General features: G+C 37.3%; 1 protein-coding gene across 1 annotated transcript in view; it reads left to right on the forward strand.

Annotated features, from left to right (window-relative positions):
- Window positions 1-21,463, forward strand: part of LOC148132976 (protein eyes shut homolog) — a 182,253-nt gene that overhangs the window by 159,254 nt on the left and 1,536 nt on the right. Inside the window, exon 8 of the mRNA XM_087951349.1 lies at window positions 21,251-21,363. Within this exon, the coding sequence (XP_087807475.1) occupies window positions 21,251-21,363 (113 nt within the window). The remainder of the gene's footprint in view (window positions 1-21,250; window positions 21,364-21,463) is intronic.

Genomic DNA, 21,463 nt, shown 5'->3' on the forward strand with positions numbered 1-21,463 from the left:
TAAGCAGTTCTTGATTGTTTGATTATGTTTCATCTGCTTCTTTGCAGAAGATGGGCCAGAAATATTTTAAGGTTCTTCAGAAGATAGAACAAGAATCAATGGGTTTAAATGAGAAGGAAGTAGATTTTGTTTGGACATCAGGGACATTTCAGAATGTGAAGAAAGCTGTTCAGCAATGAGCAGAATGCTTCAGGAGGTGGTGAACTCTCTTCTGGAGCTGTAACAAAGGCCAGATGCCCAAGATCCAGTGAGGTACTAATACCAGTCTATAAAGCCTTAGAAAGACCACACCTAGAGTACTGCATCCTGTTTTAGGTCACTACACTAGAAAAAATATGTTGAGACTCTAGAAAAACTGCAAAGAAGAGCAACCAGGATGATTAGGGAACTGGAGACTAAAACATATGAAGAACGGCTACAGGAACTGGGCATGGCTAGTCTAGTGAAGAGAAGGACCAGGGGAGACACGATAGCAGTCTTCCAATATTTGAGGGGCTGCCACAGAGAGGAAGGGGTCAAGCTATTTTCTAAAGCACCTGTAGGCCAGACAAGGAATAATGGATGGAAACTGAACAAGGAGAGATTTAACCTGGAAATAAGAAGAAACTTTCTGACAGTAGAACAATCAACCAATGGAACAGCTTGCCCTCGGAAGTTGTGGGAGCTTCATCACTTGAGATCTTCAAGGAGAGATTGGACTGCCATTTGTCTGAAATGGTGTAGGGTCTCCTGCTTGGGTGGGTAGTTGGGCTAGATGACCTACAGGATTCCTCCAACTCTGTTAATCTAATCTAATCTAAACTGTCAGGAACATTGTAGTATGGGATCCTATAGCCAGAATACACAACAGAACATTAAGGGGCCACATGTAAACTCTCTAATGTGAGAAAGCAGGAACCTGAAGATGTTCACCAGCAGTTATCATCTTGGACACCAGACTCCATCAGAAGCCACCTAATCATAATCTCCCGTGCTATGTGCAGATGTATAAAATTATAATAGCAAAAGCAATAGCACATAGACTTATATACTGCTTCACAGTGCTTTTACAGCCCTCTCTGAGTGGTTTAGAGAGTCAGCATATTGAACCCAAAAATCTGGGTCCTCATTTTACTGACCTTGGAAGCATGGAAGGCTGAGTCAACCTTGAGCCAGTGAGAATTGAACTGCTGGCAGTCAGCAGAGTTAGCCTGCAATATTGCATTCTAAACAGTGCTCCACCACGGTTCTTATAACATTTGCCTATTTCTGTAAATATTAATATATCCATTTGGGGGCAAACCAATGTCATTTTAATCCATTTTTTTTCTTGGTAATACATTGTCTCCCTGCTGGAATGATATTTAAGCAGCAATTCTAATAAAGTCCTTCCTTAGTATTCACATATCTGCTATTCTACCCCTCTTTCTATAGAAAATTTCTATCACCACATCACAGTTGGATTTTTTCTCTCTCTAATGAAAGCATTATAGAGTTAATTTCATTGTGAAGTTTAATTACACTAAGGAGGTTTTTTTTCTTATATAAAGAAAGAATATTAAATAATGACAGTTGACATCTTCAGTGTTGTAATAATAAGAAGCCCAGAAATATAAATTACTGCCGCAATTACAGAAGCACAAATAATACCATTAATGCAATCAACTGTTAGTGTACGTATTTGACAACAACCTTTAATCTTCTTTCAAGTGAACCTATTTTACATTCTCTGCAGCAAAATGCAACCTAATTAAGCAATTAATGATACTTTAGTTACCAGACAGGTAATTGCACCAAAATTTCAGAAATCAGAATTAAGATGTTATTTATTTTAAGCTTTTTCTTTTCCCCATTGCATCTTGTGTTACAGCTTAATTTGCACCTATACTTCAGTGTGTGTGTTTTTAATGGCTATAACCCAGCCTTTGGATAGTCAAGTAAATGTGTTTTCAAACAGAAGTTGCTCTTAAAACTTTGCAAGAATACTTTTTCAAATTTAAAAACTGTCTTAAGAACCACTCTAGATGTTATTTTCCTTTTAGGGAGGCAGGGAAATAATTTGTCTTCTGGATGTGTTTAAAAGGAGGAAACATTTGCAAACTGATTTCCCCATTTGTAGACCAGATCAAATGATGATTTCCAAGTTATCCACCTCATCTGGGGACTTCATCTGAAATAACCCATGAGACTGGTGTAAAAAGATTCCCTCGCCCTTCTCCAGCTCTGTGCTGCAACCAGCTGGATTTTGCAAATTACAACCAATATCAGAAAAGCACAGGGTTTGAGAAGGCTCTACTAAATTCTTCACAAATTGTCAGATATTTGCAAACTTGCAAATTGCAGAACAAAAGAACATAGAAGCTGCAGAGAAAGGGTTTACTGCTTAATTCAAAATGATGTGAAATGGGGCATTTTATTCATAGCCTCTTGTTCCACACCGACCTTTTAAGAAAATTGTATCACATTGCTGGGTGACTGAATAGCCTTTTTGTCTACAAAAAACTACCTGCATTCTCTTGAATCCATTCCTTTAACCCAACCTGCTCCACTGCAAAGCAATCTACAGTATCCTATATGGATGGAGAATGAGAACCAGAGTGCCATAGGAGCTCAAGCATTGGACAAAGCCTAGACTAGATCTGCTTCTAAATCTTCCATGAACCATGGAAATTAATTTGGTGACTTTGGGCCAGTTTCTCCCTCAACCCCTTCCTCCCTCTTTTTCTGCCCAGTCTTACCTGCCTCCTAGGATTCTTCTTGTGGGAATAACATGGATATTCTCAGTTAAGTCAGGGCAAGATCATACAACATCATGGGATTTTTCTCATCACTTAATTTGTTGTTCAGGAATCCTGAACAAGGTGCAGGTACCCTAGAATTCCCATTTCACCAGTTTAGAAGAACTCATGCCAAAATAATTAGCAATAATGAACTACAGGTAGTCCTCAACCTACAACAGTTCACTTAGTGACCATTCAAAGTTACAATGGCACTGAAAAAAGTGACTTACGACCATTTTTCATGCTTGCAACCTTTGTAACATCCCCATGATCATGAAAACAAAATTCAAATGCTTGGCAATTGACTCATACTTAGAATGGTTGCTGTGTCCCAAGGTCATGTGATCCCCTTTTGCGACCTTGTGACAAGCAAAGTCAATGGGGAAGCCAAGTTCACTTAACAACCATGTTACTAACTTATCCACTGTAGTAATCGTACTTAACCACAGAAATGTTGGGGTCAACTGTGGCTGTAAGTCGAGGACTATTTGTGTAATCGTTTTTTTAAACAAATATTTTTAACAAAAGTAAAAGGTAAACCTCATGTAGAAACAACTATATGTTGGATTATACTTGTATTGCTTAATTAAATGAAATTGTATTATTTGTGAGTAAAGGGCTTTGTCCATTTCTGTTCAGCTTCATTTTTTTCAATCCCTACGCAGGTCACTGCTTAATAAGATTTGAGGGTAGAAAGGTATAAACTATGAAATAATATTCATTTGACTCGCTACTTTTTAAAAAGCTGCCTGAAGTGCTGTGAAGAACTGATGCCTACCAAAAAAAATCCAACTAATAATTTTTCATTCTAATAACTCTTAATGTAGCATTCCCAGGGTCTGGCAGACTTTGATAGAAATAAATGTCTTTGAAAGTTGCCTGCACTTTTGCAACTGATATGCAAATTGCCATGAGCTTAGCTACAATCCTAACTAGAATTAAGTCAAAGTTTCTCAGGGTTTCTTTTTTTGCTGGAAGCATTTCTGAATTATATTAATTCACTTCCTTTAAAAGGGGAACATTTCATTGTACTTTGTCTGAATACCTTTCTTTTCTCCTTTCCTTCTTTCTTTGTAAAAGCTACCATTTCTCTCCCATGCAGGTAAACAATGTCCCAGAATGAAACCAAACTTAAAATATTACAGGGGGGAGGAGGAGGAGAAGGAGGAGGAGGAGGAGAGTGATGCGAGGAGGAGGAGAACGATGCTAGAAGGAAAAGGAGGGGGATAACAGATAACAGATAATCAGAGTTGGAAGGGATCTTGTAGGTCATCTAGTCCAACCCCCTGCCCAAGCAGGAGACCCTACACCATTTCTGACAAATGGAAGTCCAATCTCTTCTTGAATGTCTCAAGTGATGACCCTCCCACAACTTCCGAAGGCAAGCTATTCAATTGGTTGATTGTTCTCACTGTCAGAAAGTTTCCAGGTTAAATCTCTCCTTGTTCAGTTTCCATCCATTATTCCTTGTCTGGCCTACAGGTGCTTCAGAAAATAGCTTGACCCCTTCCTCCCTGTGGCAGCCCCTCAAATATTGGAAGACTGCTATCGTGTCTCCCCTGGTCCTTCTCTTCACTAGACTAGCCATGCCCAGTTCCTGTAGCTGTTCTTCATATGTTTTAGTCTCCAGTCCCCTAATCATCCCGGTTGCTCTTCTCTGCGCTTTTTCTAGAGTCTCAACATATTTTTCATAGTGTGGGAGGAGGAGAAGGAGGAGGAGAGTGATGCGAGGAGGAGGAGAACAATGCGAGGAGGAGGAGGAGGAAGAGGAGGGAGAGTGATGCAAGGAGGAGAAGGAGGGTGATTTGAGGAGGAGGAGAGTGATGATATTGTTGCCCCATATCTTTTTAAGAAAAAGAAAAGAAACCCAATAGTGTTTGACCTCACCTCAGCCACCTATGAAGAAATTACTAAATAACTCTTTTGCACTGCATCTCCCTCCCAACGTGCAGTAATCACCCACCAAAACAGTGGAGAATTTCAAGAGAGCCTTTGCCATTTATTTTCTCACTTTCTATTTCTGTATTACTCCTATCACACCTGCACGCACAAAATCAATACTGAAGTGATCACAATATGATGAAGCTTCGAGCATGTAAACTTTAGGCATTTTGCTGAAGGCCTGGACAGATTTTGACTTAAGGCCTAGGAGCAGGTGCAGGTTGATTGATTTCTCAGTCAAGTCTATCTCAAGTTCCTTCTCACCCAGAAATATTCTGATGTTGCCATTTATCTTTCAAAGCAGTAGATAGGCCATAGCATGGAAAGACTCTATATCATTATGTTGCTTTCTGCTCCAGTGGCTAATGGGGAATATATAAGACTCTGGTGAGTGAGATCTAATTAATGTTTGTTTGTTTGTTTGTTTTCAGCCAATGCTGTTCAGGTAAAATATATTTACTTGTGGGGTTGTTGGAAGAAATATTGATCTGGTTCAGTTCCAAGTTGGGAGAAAGGCACTGGAAACAAAATGGAGGCAGGAGATTGATTGGAAAGAAAGGTGCCCTTTATTGATGAAGCAGAACCATCAACCACATGTGATTCTGGGACAGCTGACAAAATGGAGTTTAGAGTGGGTGGTTTTTATATCTTCTGGATTCCGATGGGGTCATGTAGGGGTCATGGCTGGCTCTATAGGCAAAAGAGGAAATGCAAATCCTAGGTGTTTGTCTGAGTTAATTTTGTCAACCTTTGCCAAGATTGTGTTGCTTATTCTTTTGCTTATCTGAAGTTTCTGCCTAACCCGGACTTTCTGAATGGATTACCAAATCTGCATTTCTAGAAGCTGTCCTCCTCAGTTTCTGCTTGGGGCAGGAAAACTGGGACTGGTTTCTACCTCCCTTAAGATTTTTTTTCCACCATTTCTCCTTTAGGGAAACATTCTATCCTACCTTTTAATATTTCCCAAAACATTTCATTCTTTGAGGGGGGGAGAGGGTTCCCACAATTACCCCCTTTTTGCCCTCAAAATGTGTGTGGTTTTTCCCCCCAAACCAAATAGACTTCTTTCATTAGAGAAAGCATATTATCTCTATGATTTATGTTTTTTATGATTAGGCAGGATAGTTTATAGAAAGAAGAGAACAATGCTGCAACTTTAGACAAAGAGAAAAAATATAATTGTATTTATAACTGTTGTAAAGAAGAGGAAAAGCTTCTTCTTCTTTATATCTTTCTTCTTTCTTTTTGCTTTTTCTTTACTTTTTTTCCTTTCTTGCACTTTTAACTTTCTCTTTGATTTCCTTTTTATGCTTACTTTATATTAATTTCCATTTTTTTTAATTTTTTAACATTTTTGATAACATTATTCCCCCCCCGCCCCGAAAGTCTGGGCATTTTTTGGAAATAAGGTGCCTGTATGGTGGTAATAAAAAGTAATATCTTCCCTCTAGTGATCTTGTTTTATTTATGTGTATTGTTTTAATTGGTTTTGTAGAACACTTTAATTGCTGATTTTATTGCCACCCAGAGTCTCTTTGTGTGACACGTGTGTGTGTGTCTATAAATTTGACAAATAAATACAAATAATCCTTCACTTATGACCAGAATTGAACTCAAAATTTCCCTTGCTAAGCAAGATAGTTGTTAAGTGAGTTACACCCCATTTTACAACCTTTTTGTCACAGTTCTTAAGCAAATCAACGCAGCTGTTAAGAGAATCATGTGGTTGTTAAGTGAATCTGGCTTCTCCCATTGATTTTGCTGAGTGGAAGCCAGATAGGAAGGTACTGTGATCATATGACCCTGGAATAGTGCAACTATCATAAACACATGCCAGTTGCCAGCACCCGAATTTTGATCATGTGACAATGGGGATGCTGAAACAGTCTTGAAACTGGTCATAAGTCACTTTTTTCAGTACTGTTGTAATTTTGAAGAATCTCTAAATGAATGGTTGTAAGTTGAAGACTATCTGTAATAGAAAAAAACAACTGCTACCAACCTGACTTCCATCGAGGACTGTGGAAGAGGGCTGTGAAAATATTTACAGATCCCTCACATCCCGGACATAAACTGTTTCAACTCCTTCTCTCAAAACTACGCTATAGAGCACTGCACACCAGTACAACTAGACACAAGGACATTTTTTCCCAAACGCCATCACTCTGCTAAACAAATAATTCCCTCAACACTGTCTACTATTTACAAAGTCTGCACTACTATTACTGTTAATCTTCTTATCACTCCTTATCACCCATCCCCTCCCACTTGTGACTGTATGACTGTAACTTCGTCATCCTTACGATTTATATTGACTGTTCCCTAGTATAATTTGATTGCTTATTGTACCCTATGACTATCATTAAGTGTTGTACCTTATGATTCATGACTCTTGATGAATGTATCTTTTCTTTTATGCATACTGAGAGTATTTACATCAAGACAAATTCCTTGTGTGTCCAACCACACTTGGCCAATAAAGAATTCTATTCTCTATTATATTTTAATAGAAATAAATGAGTGATATTAATATGAATAAGAAATATCACAATGCAATCTTTCCTCAGGATAAGAGCCTGCCTAGAATAGTCATTTTAAAGCAAGTGTGGCATTTCTTACTTCTTGGACAAAGTCCTTTGACCCCCATTCCACAATATTTTATAGTGGAGGTATGTAGAATAAAATCTTCATTTTTCATTTCATTATTCTATTTACCTCTATTTTAAAGAAGCTTACCAAGAAGTAGTCCTTAACTTATGGCCAAAATTGAGCCCAAAATTTCTGTTGTTACGTGAAACATTTGTTAAGTGAGCTTTGCCCAATTTTACGACCTTTCTTGCCACAGTTGTTAAGTGAAACATTGCAGTTGATAAGTTAGTAACCCAGTTGTTAAGTGAATCTGGCTTCCCCATTGACTTTGCTTGTCAGAAGGTCGCAAAAGGTGATCACAAGACCTTGGGACACAACAATGGTCATAAGCATGAACCAGTTGCCAAGCATCTGAATTTTGATCACATGACCATGGGGATGCTGTAACTTTGAAAAACAGTCATCAGTCATATTCTTCAGAGCTCTTGTAACTTTGAATGGTCACTAAATGATTTTTTGTCAGTTGAGGACTACCTGTATCAGTGACTCTGCTGAGCTCCTTCAGCTCCAGGCCAAACCTTTGGTCCTCTCAGTGGCCTCAAAGTGTTTCAGATTTGGAGATGTTTTGCTGGTGCTTTGATTATTCAAAATTTTATCATCCACCATCAAAACAAGAACCAGAGAAAGCCATTGGGGGGGGGGGATCGCCTGAACAAGCTTGTAAGTTTGTTTGTTCCATATTTACATATATGAAAAGCAAAAAGCTATATAAATATCAATTTTGCATCAGAGTCATAAGGGAAATTTAAAAAAAACAACTCTGAGTTTCTTTTTAGCAGATGCTCTTTTCATAAGGGCTAAACTGAATTGTGGCCATGTATTATATAGAATTGTTTGGACTGAACTTCCAAAGAATATAACCCTATTTGGCCTTTACCAAACATCACTAGATAAATAAAAAAATCCCACAGCTTAGCACAACTTCATTTTAGATTTGTGTTTCAAGACTGAGTCAGAAAGAAATTAATCTCCCGTTTCTCACAAATTAATTTCAGCCACTATGCCAATAGAAGTACATGTTTTTTAAACAACATATTTGAATTGTGTTTCTGCATTTGGGGGCTCGGTTTGATGGTGACACCTCTGTTACAAATTACATGAAATCTAACAAAAGCTGGAGGGAATTGTAAATATTGCTGTTTTTTTCCCCCTTTCCCTTCTTCTTCTCCTTCATAAAAAGCTATAAAGTTACCAAATAATGTAACAGATAACTGATAGCTAATGGGCACTATTAAAGAATAAGTGATGGTTCACGAGGGGACAATGAACAAATCCAATTAACTGCAGTGTCTTGCAAAACTGATGAGGCATTGCACTTTTTTCGAAAAAGAAAATGAATTTTGACATTGCAAATGATCTTCAAAAAGATCATGATAAAATGTGTACTCTATTGGATGGGAATAAATATTACCTTCATTCCGTTTGCTGCAAACCAGCTGATCGAATAAATAGAAAGCTCCGACTGTTCTGTTTTTTTTAGTGTCACAGCAATCTCTGGGATCTCAAACAATACTGAAGATTTAGCATCCTCCAAACAGTCTCCTGGTCAGATTCAATGAAAATATTTAAAATAAAAGCCACCTTTTTAACTTTAAATGGAGTTACCGGCTACAAGCAAGAGAGTTTTTTTCAGAGCAAGTCATGCCTGTCACAGGTTTCTTGTTAATGGGAGCAGCAGCAGGGTATTCTCTGTAGCAATTATATTTAACTTATATAGAGACATCTAGTGAGTGTTTTTGGAAACAATTCTTCTAACTCTAGCTTTAAATAAGGAGAAAGTCAAGCTGCTTGTGGCTTTCAAACCTGGGAGCTAGAGTGCCTTGCTGACCAGAAATCATTCTGATTGCCAGTGTCCATGTGTAATCTTTCTAGAACAAAACCTTCTTTGCAGTATTTTACTTAACAGGATTTTAATTGCTTCATACTTTTACAAATGCACAGGCTCTGGGGGTGTTTGGATGAGATAGCAGACCAATTGATTTTTTGTGTGTGTGTGTGTGGTGCGGAGAGGAATTAAATGAAGGGTTTCTTTTCCTTAAATGGAAATACCTTTTTTTTTTTTGTCAAGAGATTCCATTTTTATATATGTAGGGAAGTAGGGAGGTGAAGTGAAGTGAATTCTATAAAGCAGGATCAGGCTGGATTAGCATCACCAACCTGCTGTAGCTCACAAATCATTCAGTGTGTAGAGTTTGGGATTCAGTCAATGCAGAGAAAAGAAGTGTTCATTCGCAGAAGGAGAGGCAGGCTCAATATAGGCTAGCCCTGCAAAGTAGTTGTTACCCCTGGTGTGTGTGTGTGTGTGTGTGAGAGAGAGAGAGGAGGGGGGGAGAGAATATATAATGTCTGATGTTGATTGTAGCACCAAGACAATTTATTAAAGATTTCAGCTTCTGGGGTATTTATATTAAAGAAGAAAGCACATTCTCCTTTTTCTTGTATTTATTTCTTATTTATTTATTTTTCACTTCTTTAAACCATCCATCTCTCTCAGAGAGGTACTCTGAGCAACGTAAGAACAATGTTAAAATATAAGAACAATTAGGTAGAAAAGTTGAAAATTTCAGAAGGGGTAAGGATAATTAAACACTACTAAAAGTAGTTAAAAGGTGAAGGAGCGCTTTCGAGGTATTAACCAGCCCCATGGATGCATGCCCCTCTTGGCTCCCCATGGAAGGCAGTAGAGCCATTTTTGACTCCTTTCTGGAGGGACAGGAGAATGGGGGCCTGACTCACCTTCAGAGGAGGGCAAGGGTAACAGCACAGAAAGCTCTCCTGCTGGACCCCACCAGTCAAAATTCTTGAACTGATGGGGTTTGCAACATGTCTTCCCTGCCTGATTGGTCTGATGTAATGGGATGAAGACAGTTCCATAGATAGCCTGGCCCCATGCCATACATTTTGCTTAACTTCTGCTCCCATGCATGCCATACATTTTTCTTAACTTTTCTCCTCTCGTATAATAGACTTCGGAGCCATGACTGTTTTGGTTATTCAGAATTTAGCATCTTCTCATTTATTGTAAACAGTAATGTGTGAAACTGCCCAATGTTTGGTATGCTACCTAGAAAGCAATAGTTAAGAGTTGGCTGCCCAGCTATACCACCATGCCATCTTATCATACACCCCAAATCCTAAAGCCAATGTGGTGATTTGGGGTATATTTTAATACATTGCGAACTTGCCTTGTACCCATGAAGCTATGTCCCTTGCACCTAATTTGGAAGATCAGCATTTGGATGGAGAGGAAAGCATCACCCACTAAAATAGAACACAGAAGAGGACTTTGGGGGGGCATTTAAGGATATCAATTCCAAACCTCTTTACAATGCAGAAATACAAATTAACCCCCCTCGTCAACAAATGGATTTACATTTCTACTTGATCCCTTCAGTCAAGTAATTCTCCTTCCTTATGAATAATTGTTGAACTGCACTTACTGTTATAGGTTTTTTTCTAGCATTTGAATGGAACATGTCTTTCTGTAACTTTAATATTTTTGAATAGGTTAGGATTTTTTTTTTTTGCTGCTCATACATACTAACCTGCCCATTATATTTTTCCTTTTCAGGGTAAGCACTGTTTTGCTCAGCATAAAAAAGGAATAAGGCACAAAGACATTATGTAAGAAAATGTAGCTGTATCTAGTTTATATCATTCTTTTCACTTTTATCACACTATTCCTTTCTGTGCTTGCAAACCCTCCTTGCTTTTCACATGCACTCTTTCATACATTTGTTCTTTCAACTTCTCACCTCTCTCTTTTGTGGACTTCAGTAACTCCATACAACTGTGATTTCCTATGATTCCCCTTCTCTTTTATAGCTGTCTGGCAAAGTGATCCTCATGCATTCGTACGACTCAATATCTTTCTTTCATATTGGTAACATACTTTTTTTGTCAAGCCACATTTATTTATCACCCATTAGTTCTTGACTGGATTTCTTATTGTATTATCCTTCAGAATTCATTCGTCTTACTTCACGTTTCTCCTCATATAACTCTCACTTCCAAATAACAAAGAGTGTACAAAGCACATTCTTCCACACAGCCAGGTTCACTTCTTTTGACAAATGTTCATTTCTTGTAGCAGAGCACTTTCTACACAAATCCTTTCTACTAGAACCAGAAAGATTTAGCATTTATCCATGGCTTTCCGTATCTTTAATTAATTGTCTGTTGTGATACATTATTTTCTTCTACCTGCACTAGTTTTTCACCATTTGTGTACAAGTTACAGTTCTTCATTCCATTGTCCATGTCAAATACAACTGTCTTTGATATATTCATTTTCAGATTCATAGTCTTCGCTGAAACATGCTCTCAAACATTATTTGGATTTTTTACCAGCAATGTAGCATCGTCTGCACACAGAATTTCACATATATTTGATTCTCCAACCAATAGAACTCTAATATCAACATAAGCATTTCTTACATCTTGATGCAAAAATATGTTTAAAAATCAAGGGGAAATCATCCAACCTTGTCTTAATCCCTACTTAATGTTAGATGATTTCCTAGGCATTCCATTAATTTCCACACATAGTTCCATTTGCTTAAATCACATTACCAGTCAACCTTCGACACCATATTTCTGCAAAATATTCTATACTTTTAGCCTAATTGGTTTATCATATGCTTTCTCTAAATCAATAAATATGCAATAAACTTTTTTGCAATTTTCTTAGGGACTGCTGAAGTATAAAAATCTGGTTGCAAACCCTCTGCCTGCCAGATATCTTCATAACACTTCCCCAATGTTTTCCATTGTCTTTTCTTGTACCCTTTCATTAAGAATTATGCCAACCAATTTCCTAAGCCCAGCTAAATTGTTCCCTCTATAATTCCTTCATTTAGTTTTTTCCATCCTTCCTTTCATATAGAGGAACAACAACGGCATTCTTGCAAACATCACACACAGTTGCACAGCATTTTATGGCTTCCTTTTCCTTAAAGAAAAATATAGGACACATTTATATTGTAGATTCATTTCAGTCTTGGTCTTCCTTCAATAAAAGCTGAAAAAAAATTAATGCAGGAAATTCAGCAAGAGTCAGGAATTATTAGTATCTAGAGAAGCTGGGAACCCTTGTCCATAAGAAAACAAAGATGTGTAAGTCAGCCCTGAACAAAGAGCGAAAGATAAAATCTCCGCAGCCTATGTTTTGGGTGAAATTTAATGACAGGGAATAAAATAAGAGGAAGCTGATTAATCCACTAGCACTATTATGAACTCAACTCAAAGAGGGGAGGAAAGTGCCCTATCTTCAGGCCGATGAAAAATTTCTCAAACACCAGTTGCAAAGTTATTAGTATCTTGCTTAGAAATCCTGGGGGAGGCCTCCAAGAAAGTAGTCTTCCTTCATGAGCACAGCTGTGACAACCTGTTCCTGAAAAGTAATATTTATTTCTTCAATCCCATTCAGCCGATATGTCATATTGAAACTTCTGGGTTTCCTATAAACCTAATACCTGTATACCTGTAAACTCAATAGATTGACTATATCTGGACTTCAAAAATTAAGATGACTAGAAGATGGCAGCAAAGGGATACAGAAAACTCAGACACTTTGCTATCATCTACTGATCCAGATCTGGACTTCTACGAAGACCGGCAGTTCCATGGAACTATTTTATCCCTTAGTTGACATTCTTGTCCCTTATGTATCTCAACTGCAGCTCTTATCAGTTTCTCTTGGGGCCCTTTAGAGATTCATATTTTCCTTTCCTAGCAACTTGCTTTTGTGCTGCTTGTAGCAAGATGAGTTGGATTAAGGGAGATTCTGAGGAACCAAGCCTGGTTTGTGCTACAATATTTTCAAAACTAAAAATATTGTACAAAGCCTTCTCTTTCAATATCTACAAAGCCTTCTCTTTCAATACCTGTCTCTAAATATATTCCCCAGATGTTTTGTTTTCTTTCAAGATTAAATTTGAAGGGCAAGTTAAAAATACAACAATTTGCATAGCTCAAGAACTTTATAAACTACACGGACGTGGAATAATTGTCACCTTGTTTAGTGGTGACAATTAGTAATTCAGACATTGTCTCCAAAATCGCCTCCTACATATGCCAGTTATTCTTTCATATGCTTCATTTATTAATTATGTAAATGTGTTTCCGAGATACACATTAAGAAGTAACAAATTGGCTTTACATGACCTTGAAAGGATCTTAAATTGCATTTTCAAGAAGGAGAATTTACTTCTTATTTCCAAAGTCATCAGGATAAATCTTCTCACAGCAAGAGTCTGTAAGTTAATTATTCACATATACAGTCTGGATGTTTTCAGACTTACTGTATTGCTGTGCATGAAATACAAAGATGACTCTGGAGCAAGATGTATGTATATTTTATCCCTCTGGAAAAGCCATTATCTATTCTTTTGAATGACTTCCAGTGGGTTGACATAATCTTTGGATGCCTACAGATAGGAAAGAAAGATATGATTGATCTACCTGATTAATTATCTGTAGCATGATCTACCTTGTCACCTATAATTATAATTTCTTTTTTTTGGTGGGGGGGATCAAAAATCATTTGCAACAACAGGGGCTCTAGCTAAGTGATCAAATTAGAAAGAAGAGAACTCAGAAGCCAAACCCATTTACCCAAACCAGGAAATTATTTCATTTTCTCAGCAACTGCAGCAGAAGGCTAGTGTAGTCTGGGAAGCAACTTCTTCACTCACTTTTCCTTGCCACTGTTCAAGCATTTGAAGATGTCTTCTGTAGACAGGCTGCAAAAAGGTAGCCATCCTTAAATGGCAGCAAAGGTAACAAAAATGAAGCCATCTATTCTCTGTGGGGATTTTCAGTCAACCAGGGCATAGTTGTCCCCTTTGTTTTAGGAAAAAACAGTGTCCAGTTGCCTTTTTGAAAAAGCACCTTTGGGAAGCTATTTTATAATTGTCTGGGTTTTGGTAGCCCATATACAATGACCTTCTCATGTAAAACCTCTCAACACCAGTGAGAACTTAATCAGAACTTGATGTGATGTAATACTTACAATACTTACAATACTTTGTTTAGTGACCATTCAAAGTTACATCACTGAAAAAATAATTTATGACCATTTTCCACACTTATGACCATTTCAGCATCCCTGTGGTCACATGATCAAAATTCAGATGCTTGGCAACTGATTTATATTTAGGATGATTGCTGTGTCCTGGGGTCATGTGATTACGGGTTTGTGACCTTCTGAGAAGCTAGGTCAATGGGGAAGCCAGATTCACTTAACAAATGCGTTACTAGCTTAATAATTTCAGTGATTCACTTAACAACCATGGCAAGAGAGGTTGCAAAATGGGGCAAAATTCACTTATCAACTGTCTTGCTTAGCAATGGAAATTTTGGGCTCAATTGTAATCATAAGTCGAGGGTTACTGTAATTATGACTAAGCGTTTCTAGTGGTATTCTTAAATTATCATCTCTGATGACCCCAAAGTTGTAGTTATTGGGGGCTGAGTACAGTATCTGATTTTTTTATCCTGTAATTAGATCATGTATAGTATGAACATGCAAAAAAAAAAAAAAAATCACAGTACCAGAACTCACTTCATATTGCACACCTCCTTGGTCAGACCACACTTGGAATGTTGCATCCAGCTTTGGTCTCGATGATACAAAAAGATGTTCAGACTCTAGAAAGAGTGCAGAGAACAGCAACAAAGATTATTAGGGGACTGGAGGCTAAAACACATGAAGAACGGTTGCAGGAATTGGGTATGTCCAATCTAACAAAAAAAGGACTGGGGTGACATGATAGCACTGTTCCAATATCTCAGGGGCTGCCACAAAGAAGAAGGAGTCAAGCTATTCTGTAAAGCACCTGAGAGCAAGACAAGAAGTAATGGTTGGAAACTAATCAAGGAAAGAAGCAGCTTAGAACTGAAGAGAAATTTCCTGACAGTGAGAACAATTAATCAGTGGATTAATTTTTTTGTATGTCAGTTTCTGTATTTGAAAACCTTTCATAATATTAGATGGCAAAAAGCCCCTCTTTTGAAGGAGAAGACAGCTTTGTTCATTAGAAAGAAAAAGCAATCATATATAAAGTTTGCAACATGACAGTGAAAAGTGATATTAAATAAATATAAACAAATAATTTCAATTAACAATTAAAAATATAACAAACAATGCATATAATATAGATTTCCAAATAGAGGGAAATCCATGGGAAGTCCTGGAAATGTGTATTATAACAGAGTAATTCCCAAAATTCCATTTTCTATGGAAAGAATCTAGGAAGAAGAAAGAACTCTAATGAAAATAATAAAACCAGCTAAATGAAAACTGTAAAATAGGGCCTAGCTGAGATCTTTTATTTACTGACATCACCAGTATATTGTGTGTTCGGTAGGTGTCTGGTTGTTCATTTTATATTATGGGAATTTTAAGATAAGGTTTAAGATGTGGGATTTTTTTTCCATCCTAAAATAGTTTAATTGCAAATTGCTTAATTCATCATAGCATGCGCATGTACACACACAAACACACAGGTTTTTTTTAAATTTTTCTTTATTTTAGGTCAGAAAATGTAGAAATCAAATAATAATGCTCTAAGTCAATAAGGGCTAATTATTGTTTTATTGTTTTAATTATTATTGTTTGCTGCATTGCTAAATTGAATTCAATGTATTAAACATGTGTAACTCCAAGCAAACCTACATGAGAAAACACTCATGTTTTCAGATGAATCTCTTAGCAGATGCATCTGTTGTTTTTCCTGACTAATATCACAGTCATGTGTCCCTTCTGTGACAAATATTTAAAAGTCAATGCCTTCCCTTAAATGGGTTTTTGCATAAGCAGCTTTGTAAATAGATATTTCTTCTACCTTTCATTTAGCCTGGCTTCACCATTGCCAAGGGGGTGGGTAGTTTCATAGGAATGCTTGTGAAGCAGTCATGCTCAAGGCAAGACAGCAAGTCTCATAATTATTTTATTTCTGTCTGAGAGGAAGAACATTGTATTGGAAATATGCTGATCACAAATCCAGAGGAAGTGACCAGGGATACAATATGCGGATTTCTCTCTTCTGACAATCAACTCATACCATAAAATATTCACTAAGAGTACCATTTTCAAGAAAATGCAAATTTCTTCCACCTCCTCTCACCCCCCCCTTTTAAAAATATATTCCCAAACTACATTGTTAATTTGCTGCTCGGAGTGCAGTATAGATTTTAGGTTGCTATGGTGATGATTTTAACCCACATCGATGTGACATTAGAAATGCAGCAAAGACCGCAGCTGATATAAGTGCTATAATAATTATCCTTTTGACCTTTGCTTATTATTATTTTTTATCAGGAAGGACTGTTTTGCTTTACCAATAATCAAAATTTGGCTTGAGATATTAGTGGCTGTGTGGTGTTAAAACAAAGATGCTTAGAAGATATATACAGCAACAGAGATTAACTGCTCAAAATATTATGTGGTACCAACAATTGTCATGGGAAGTATTGCCTCAGAAATCAATAAATAATTCCTTACAAGCTCCATGTCGAGATCACATTTCTCATCACAAGAGAACAGGAGGTGAAGCCCTTCAGTTAGTACAAAACATTCAAAATCATGTTGATCTGATCCAGACAGAGTAGTACCTTGCAAACATTTCTTGCAAAACAACAGTTGAGTTGCCTGCACCTCTTGGGAATTAGAATAATGGCTTTTAGCTCTCAATCCTTCATCTTCCCCTTTGGTGCATTGGGTGTAAAGCATGATTTCAGCTGTCCCTGCTATTGCCACATGGTGTTCTTTACTTCTCAGTATGGATTAAAGTGAGATTGGAAACCCTGTGAGAAGATTTATTTTGCTTTATTAGATTTTTTTTTTATCCCACTTTTATTACTTTGTAAAGTAAGTAACTCAAGGCAGTGAACATACCAAGACTCCTTCCATTTTGCTCACAACAACAACACTGTGAGATGAGTTGGGCTGAGAGATAATGACTGGCCCAAAGCACTCAGTTGGTTTTCATGCCTAAGTGGGAATACATTTCATAGTCTCCTGGTTTCTAGGTTACTTAACCCCTACACCAAACTGGCTGTTTAACTACTACACTGAACTGACTCTGGTTGCTTGTGATGGTTTGCAGGCATAAATGGCATGTATTAGAAAAGAGACAGTGATCTGGATTTTAGTTTGCAAATCATTAAGTGGTGGACACTATACAGCTTTCAAATATATTTTCTATAGTGTTGTTTGGGGATAAGGGAAGTCAAGTAATAGTGAGATGTAAATATCAAAACACCATCTATTTTCATTTATATGGATAGGAGAAATAAACATAATCTGGCTAATATTTTGATCTGTTGAAACATATCTTGGGTAATATTCCAGATAGATAGATAGATAGATAGATAGATAGATAGATAGATAGATAGATAGATAGATAGATAGATAGATAGATAGATATAGATTAGAAGATAGAAGACAGATGAGATACATAGATAGACAGACATAATAAGAAAACAAAAACAGACATAATATTGTATATGTTAGGAGATTGAATTAATTCTGTGACACATACTGCAGAATTAATCCAATCCCCTCTCATATACAAAACCAAGTGTTTTCTTTCTTCTTTTCCCAGGCTCACAGATCTTTTAACAAAAATTGAATAAACAGTTACAACAAAATCAAATGAATTAAAAGGATAAGAAGGAAGGTAGTTATTATGCTGATTATATTGCATTACACATTATGTAAGTTCATAATGGTTAAATCCTATTCTCTGGTTATAACCTTTCTCTCTGTCTATCTATCCTCTGTATCTGGTAATTTCATACAGAATTTTGTTGGTGGGTTTGTCTCTACCTAAATATTAAATATGTAGATAATAAAATAGATAATTGATAAATTTGAATAATATGACAAAAATAGATTGCAAAGTTCTCCTAAAGGACAACTAGATTTCTGCTTGTTCACTTTAGAGCATGGGTGTCAAACTCAAGGCCCAGGGGCCAGATCCGGCCCATGAGGTGCTTAGATCTGGCTCAAGGGCTGCCCTGGAAACAGTGAAGGACTGGCCTGTAGTGCCTCTACCAGTGAAAAGGGAGCTCGGGAGGGCCGCATTTTCACTAGCAGAGCATTGCAGGAGGCCATCACAGACCAAAAGAGAGCCTGGGAGCCCGTTTTCTCTGGCAGAGAGCTCGGTTCACCACAGGAGCCAACAACATGAGTGACGTCGAGCTGGCCATGCCCGCCAGGGCCATTGCCACCACAGCCCCCAAGGTCAAACAGACCCTGATGCAGCCCTCAATGAAAACGAGTTTGACACACCTGCTCTAGGGTATATCTCACTGAACTTGGCAAGACTTCCTTCTGGATATGCAACTATAAGTTGTAATTATAGCTGACAACAAATTTCAGACTAGGTTAAGTCCCAAGAAAATAGGATGCCCTAATCATCCACAGGTTAATAATCTAAATATAATAATAATATTTTTGTCCAACATACTTCCAACTGTGTTATTGTCTGACATCAGCAATGACATCATTGGCAGCAGCTGTTCATCTCTCAATAAGTCTGATCATCTTCGTTCTCATTCACACTCTATTCTCCTCTTGAGTTTGTTTCAGCTCTTTTTGCCCTCGTGAACTGACATAACTGGTGTGATTGGAAATTTTTCAGGCTAGGGTCTATTTATTTTATATTTATCCGAAAAGTGGACACTGTACCTGTGGGGGAGGAGGAGGAGGAGGAGGAGGAGGAGGAGGAGGAGGAGGAGGAGGAGGAGGAGGAGGAGGAGGAGGAGGAGAAGAAGAAGAAGAAGAAGAAGAAGAAGAAGAAGAAGAAGAAGAAGAAGAAGAAGAAGAAGAAGAAGAAGAAGAAGAAGAAGAAGAAGAAGAAGAAGAAGAAGAAGAAGAAGAAGAAGAAGAAGAGGAGGAGGAGGAGGAGGAGGAGGAGGAGGAGGAGGGAGGAGGAGGAGGAGGAGGAGGAGGAGGAGGAGGAGGAGGAGGAGGAGGAGGAGAAAGAGGAAGAGGAAGAGGAAGAGAAAAAGAAGAAAAGGAAGAAGAGGAGGAGGAGGAGGGGGTGGAAGAAGAAATATATATATATATATATATATAAATAAAAACTTGCAGAGAAAATAATATGCATTTTAGAATTACCGCATTAAACATTTTAAAGCAATCATTCGATTTAAGTTGAAATGCACCAAGTAAAAAGGTTAATAACCCAATGGTTGCAAAATACAGGTGATAACTGTCATAATTTTTTCAAGTCAGATATATTTACATGATAGGGTGGTCAATAGCTTGTCAAAGTGTAGAATTTTGATCTGAATATTTAATGGAGTTAATGAGGTTTTGTAGAAGCATTAAGTTTTGTGCATACCTAACAGGAATTAATTAATTGGTGATTTTGTCAAATGACTCAGGAACTCAGTGCATTCCAGCTTTGATGAAATTCAGGGTTGAATGGAAGACCAAGATAAAGCATGAATGGATGGAGCTTCGCTTGTAAAACTATCACAGTAAACTAACTATTTACTGCAATAATGGCAGATTAGTTAATAACATTACCACCTTGACTTGTACTTTCCATTATTTTTCAAGATTAATTAAAACATCAAGACTTTTTCCCTTAAAAGAAATTTCATCATACACAACATATCCACCAAGAGAGTGATCAAGGCACCAACCTATTAAAGTGGGAGACCATGAATTCAAGGTGCACCTTAGCCATGAAAGCCAGCTAGGTGACTTTGGGCCAGTCACTCTCTCTCAGCCAACCCACTTCATAGGGGTGTTGTTGGTATTTTAGACATTTCTGGGTGACAGAATTCCAAGAAAAAATTAAATTTTAGGATAAGAATCCTTCTTTAGGATAAAGTAAGCCACATGGTAGATCATTCTCTTTCCCTTTTTAGATTTGGTATGGCTATGTGATTTCACCACTGTCCCAGAATTTTCACATAGTTAACTAGTTGCTTTTTCTGTGTCATTTCTTCACAGTATTACAATGTTTATTCCTGGTCTTCTAGGGTAGTTTAGCTGTTGACCAACTCAACCTGTCCTAAAATTCCGAGATTGAGAGTTTCCCACTGTAGTTCCACATGTAGCTGGAGGACACCAAGATGGGAAGATGTTCTGAGAAAACAGATTCTAACATGTTTTTGAAACTAAGCATCTAATTCAAATTATATTTCTCTTTGAAGTTGGTACTTCTGGCAAGGTGCCAGATTTTAATGGAACTTTGCTTACTTTAATATTATTGGGGCATGATCTACGTTAAGTGTAGAATTTCAATGAGAGTTTGTCATATAGAAAAATTTGCAATGTAGAGTTACTGAGCTAAAGAGAAGAAAGGGGAAAAGCAAAGCTAGGTGGGTTGGGGTTCTTTTTGGGCGGAGGGCTGCCATTTTAGGCAGAGGCCCAAAATTACAGAGTATATAATGTAGCCTCTAGAACTGTGAGAAGCTATCTTGAACAGATGAAATTTGGCTTTCGTTTCCTAAACTATTTCTCCAATAGAAATTATTTAAAAATATTTAAAAGTTGATGTCTCTCCCTTGGAAATCCATTAATTATACACATTGCATTTACTACCTTTGTAATTTATATTAATATAAATGCTGCCATTCTGCCCTTCATAAGGAAGAATGTGTATCTAAATATAGCCCCCAATGATCATTATTTTGTTTTCCACAGATAAAACATGCTGAGCACTAATGTGTCATCCTGAAAGCTTAACTTTTCTGGGATCATTAGCAAAATCTTTATTTTTACAAAATGATGTTCTAATGTAATTGCAAATTAGGCTATATAAAGAATCAGGTCTAATTCCCTAGGCGATGGAACATATTGGCTTCAGCATTGGATTGACTTCAAATCATAACCCCAAGAAATATCTACCTCCTGTTTTTTTTTTGGTTTTTTTTAGATAGCTGGACCCATCTACAATTTCACTGGCTGTATAGAAGTTACAGAAATCAATAACCTGGGACCTTACACCTTTCCTAATGCTGTGGATAAAAACAATATTGACAACTGCAGGTAAATCAACTTCTATGTCTTTTTCAATCAAAATAAACTGATCCTTTACAATTCTCTAGGCTTTAGAAACTTTTTCTTGTTTTTTATTTGAATCTGAAGT

Source organism: Notechis scutatus, chromosome 1, assembly GCF_049901735.1.
Source record: "Notechis scutatus isolate UNSWTSFEM ecotype Mainland chromosome 1, rNotScu1.2, whole genome shotgun sequence".
NCBI lineage: Eukaryota > Metazoa > Chordata > Lepidosauria > Squamata > Elapidae > Notechis > Notechis scutatus.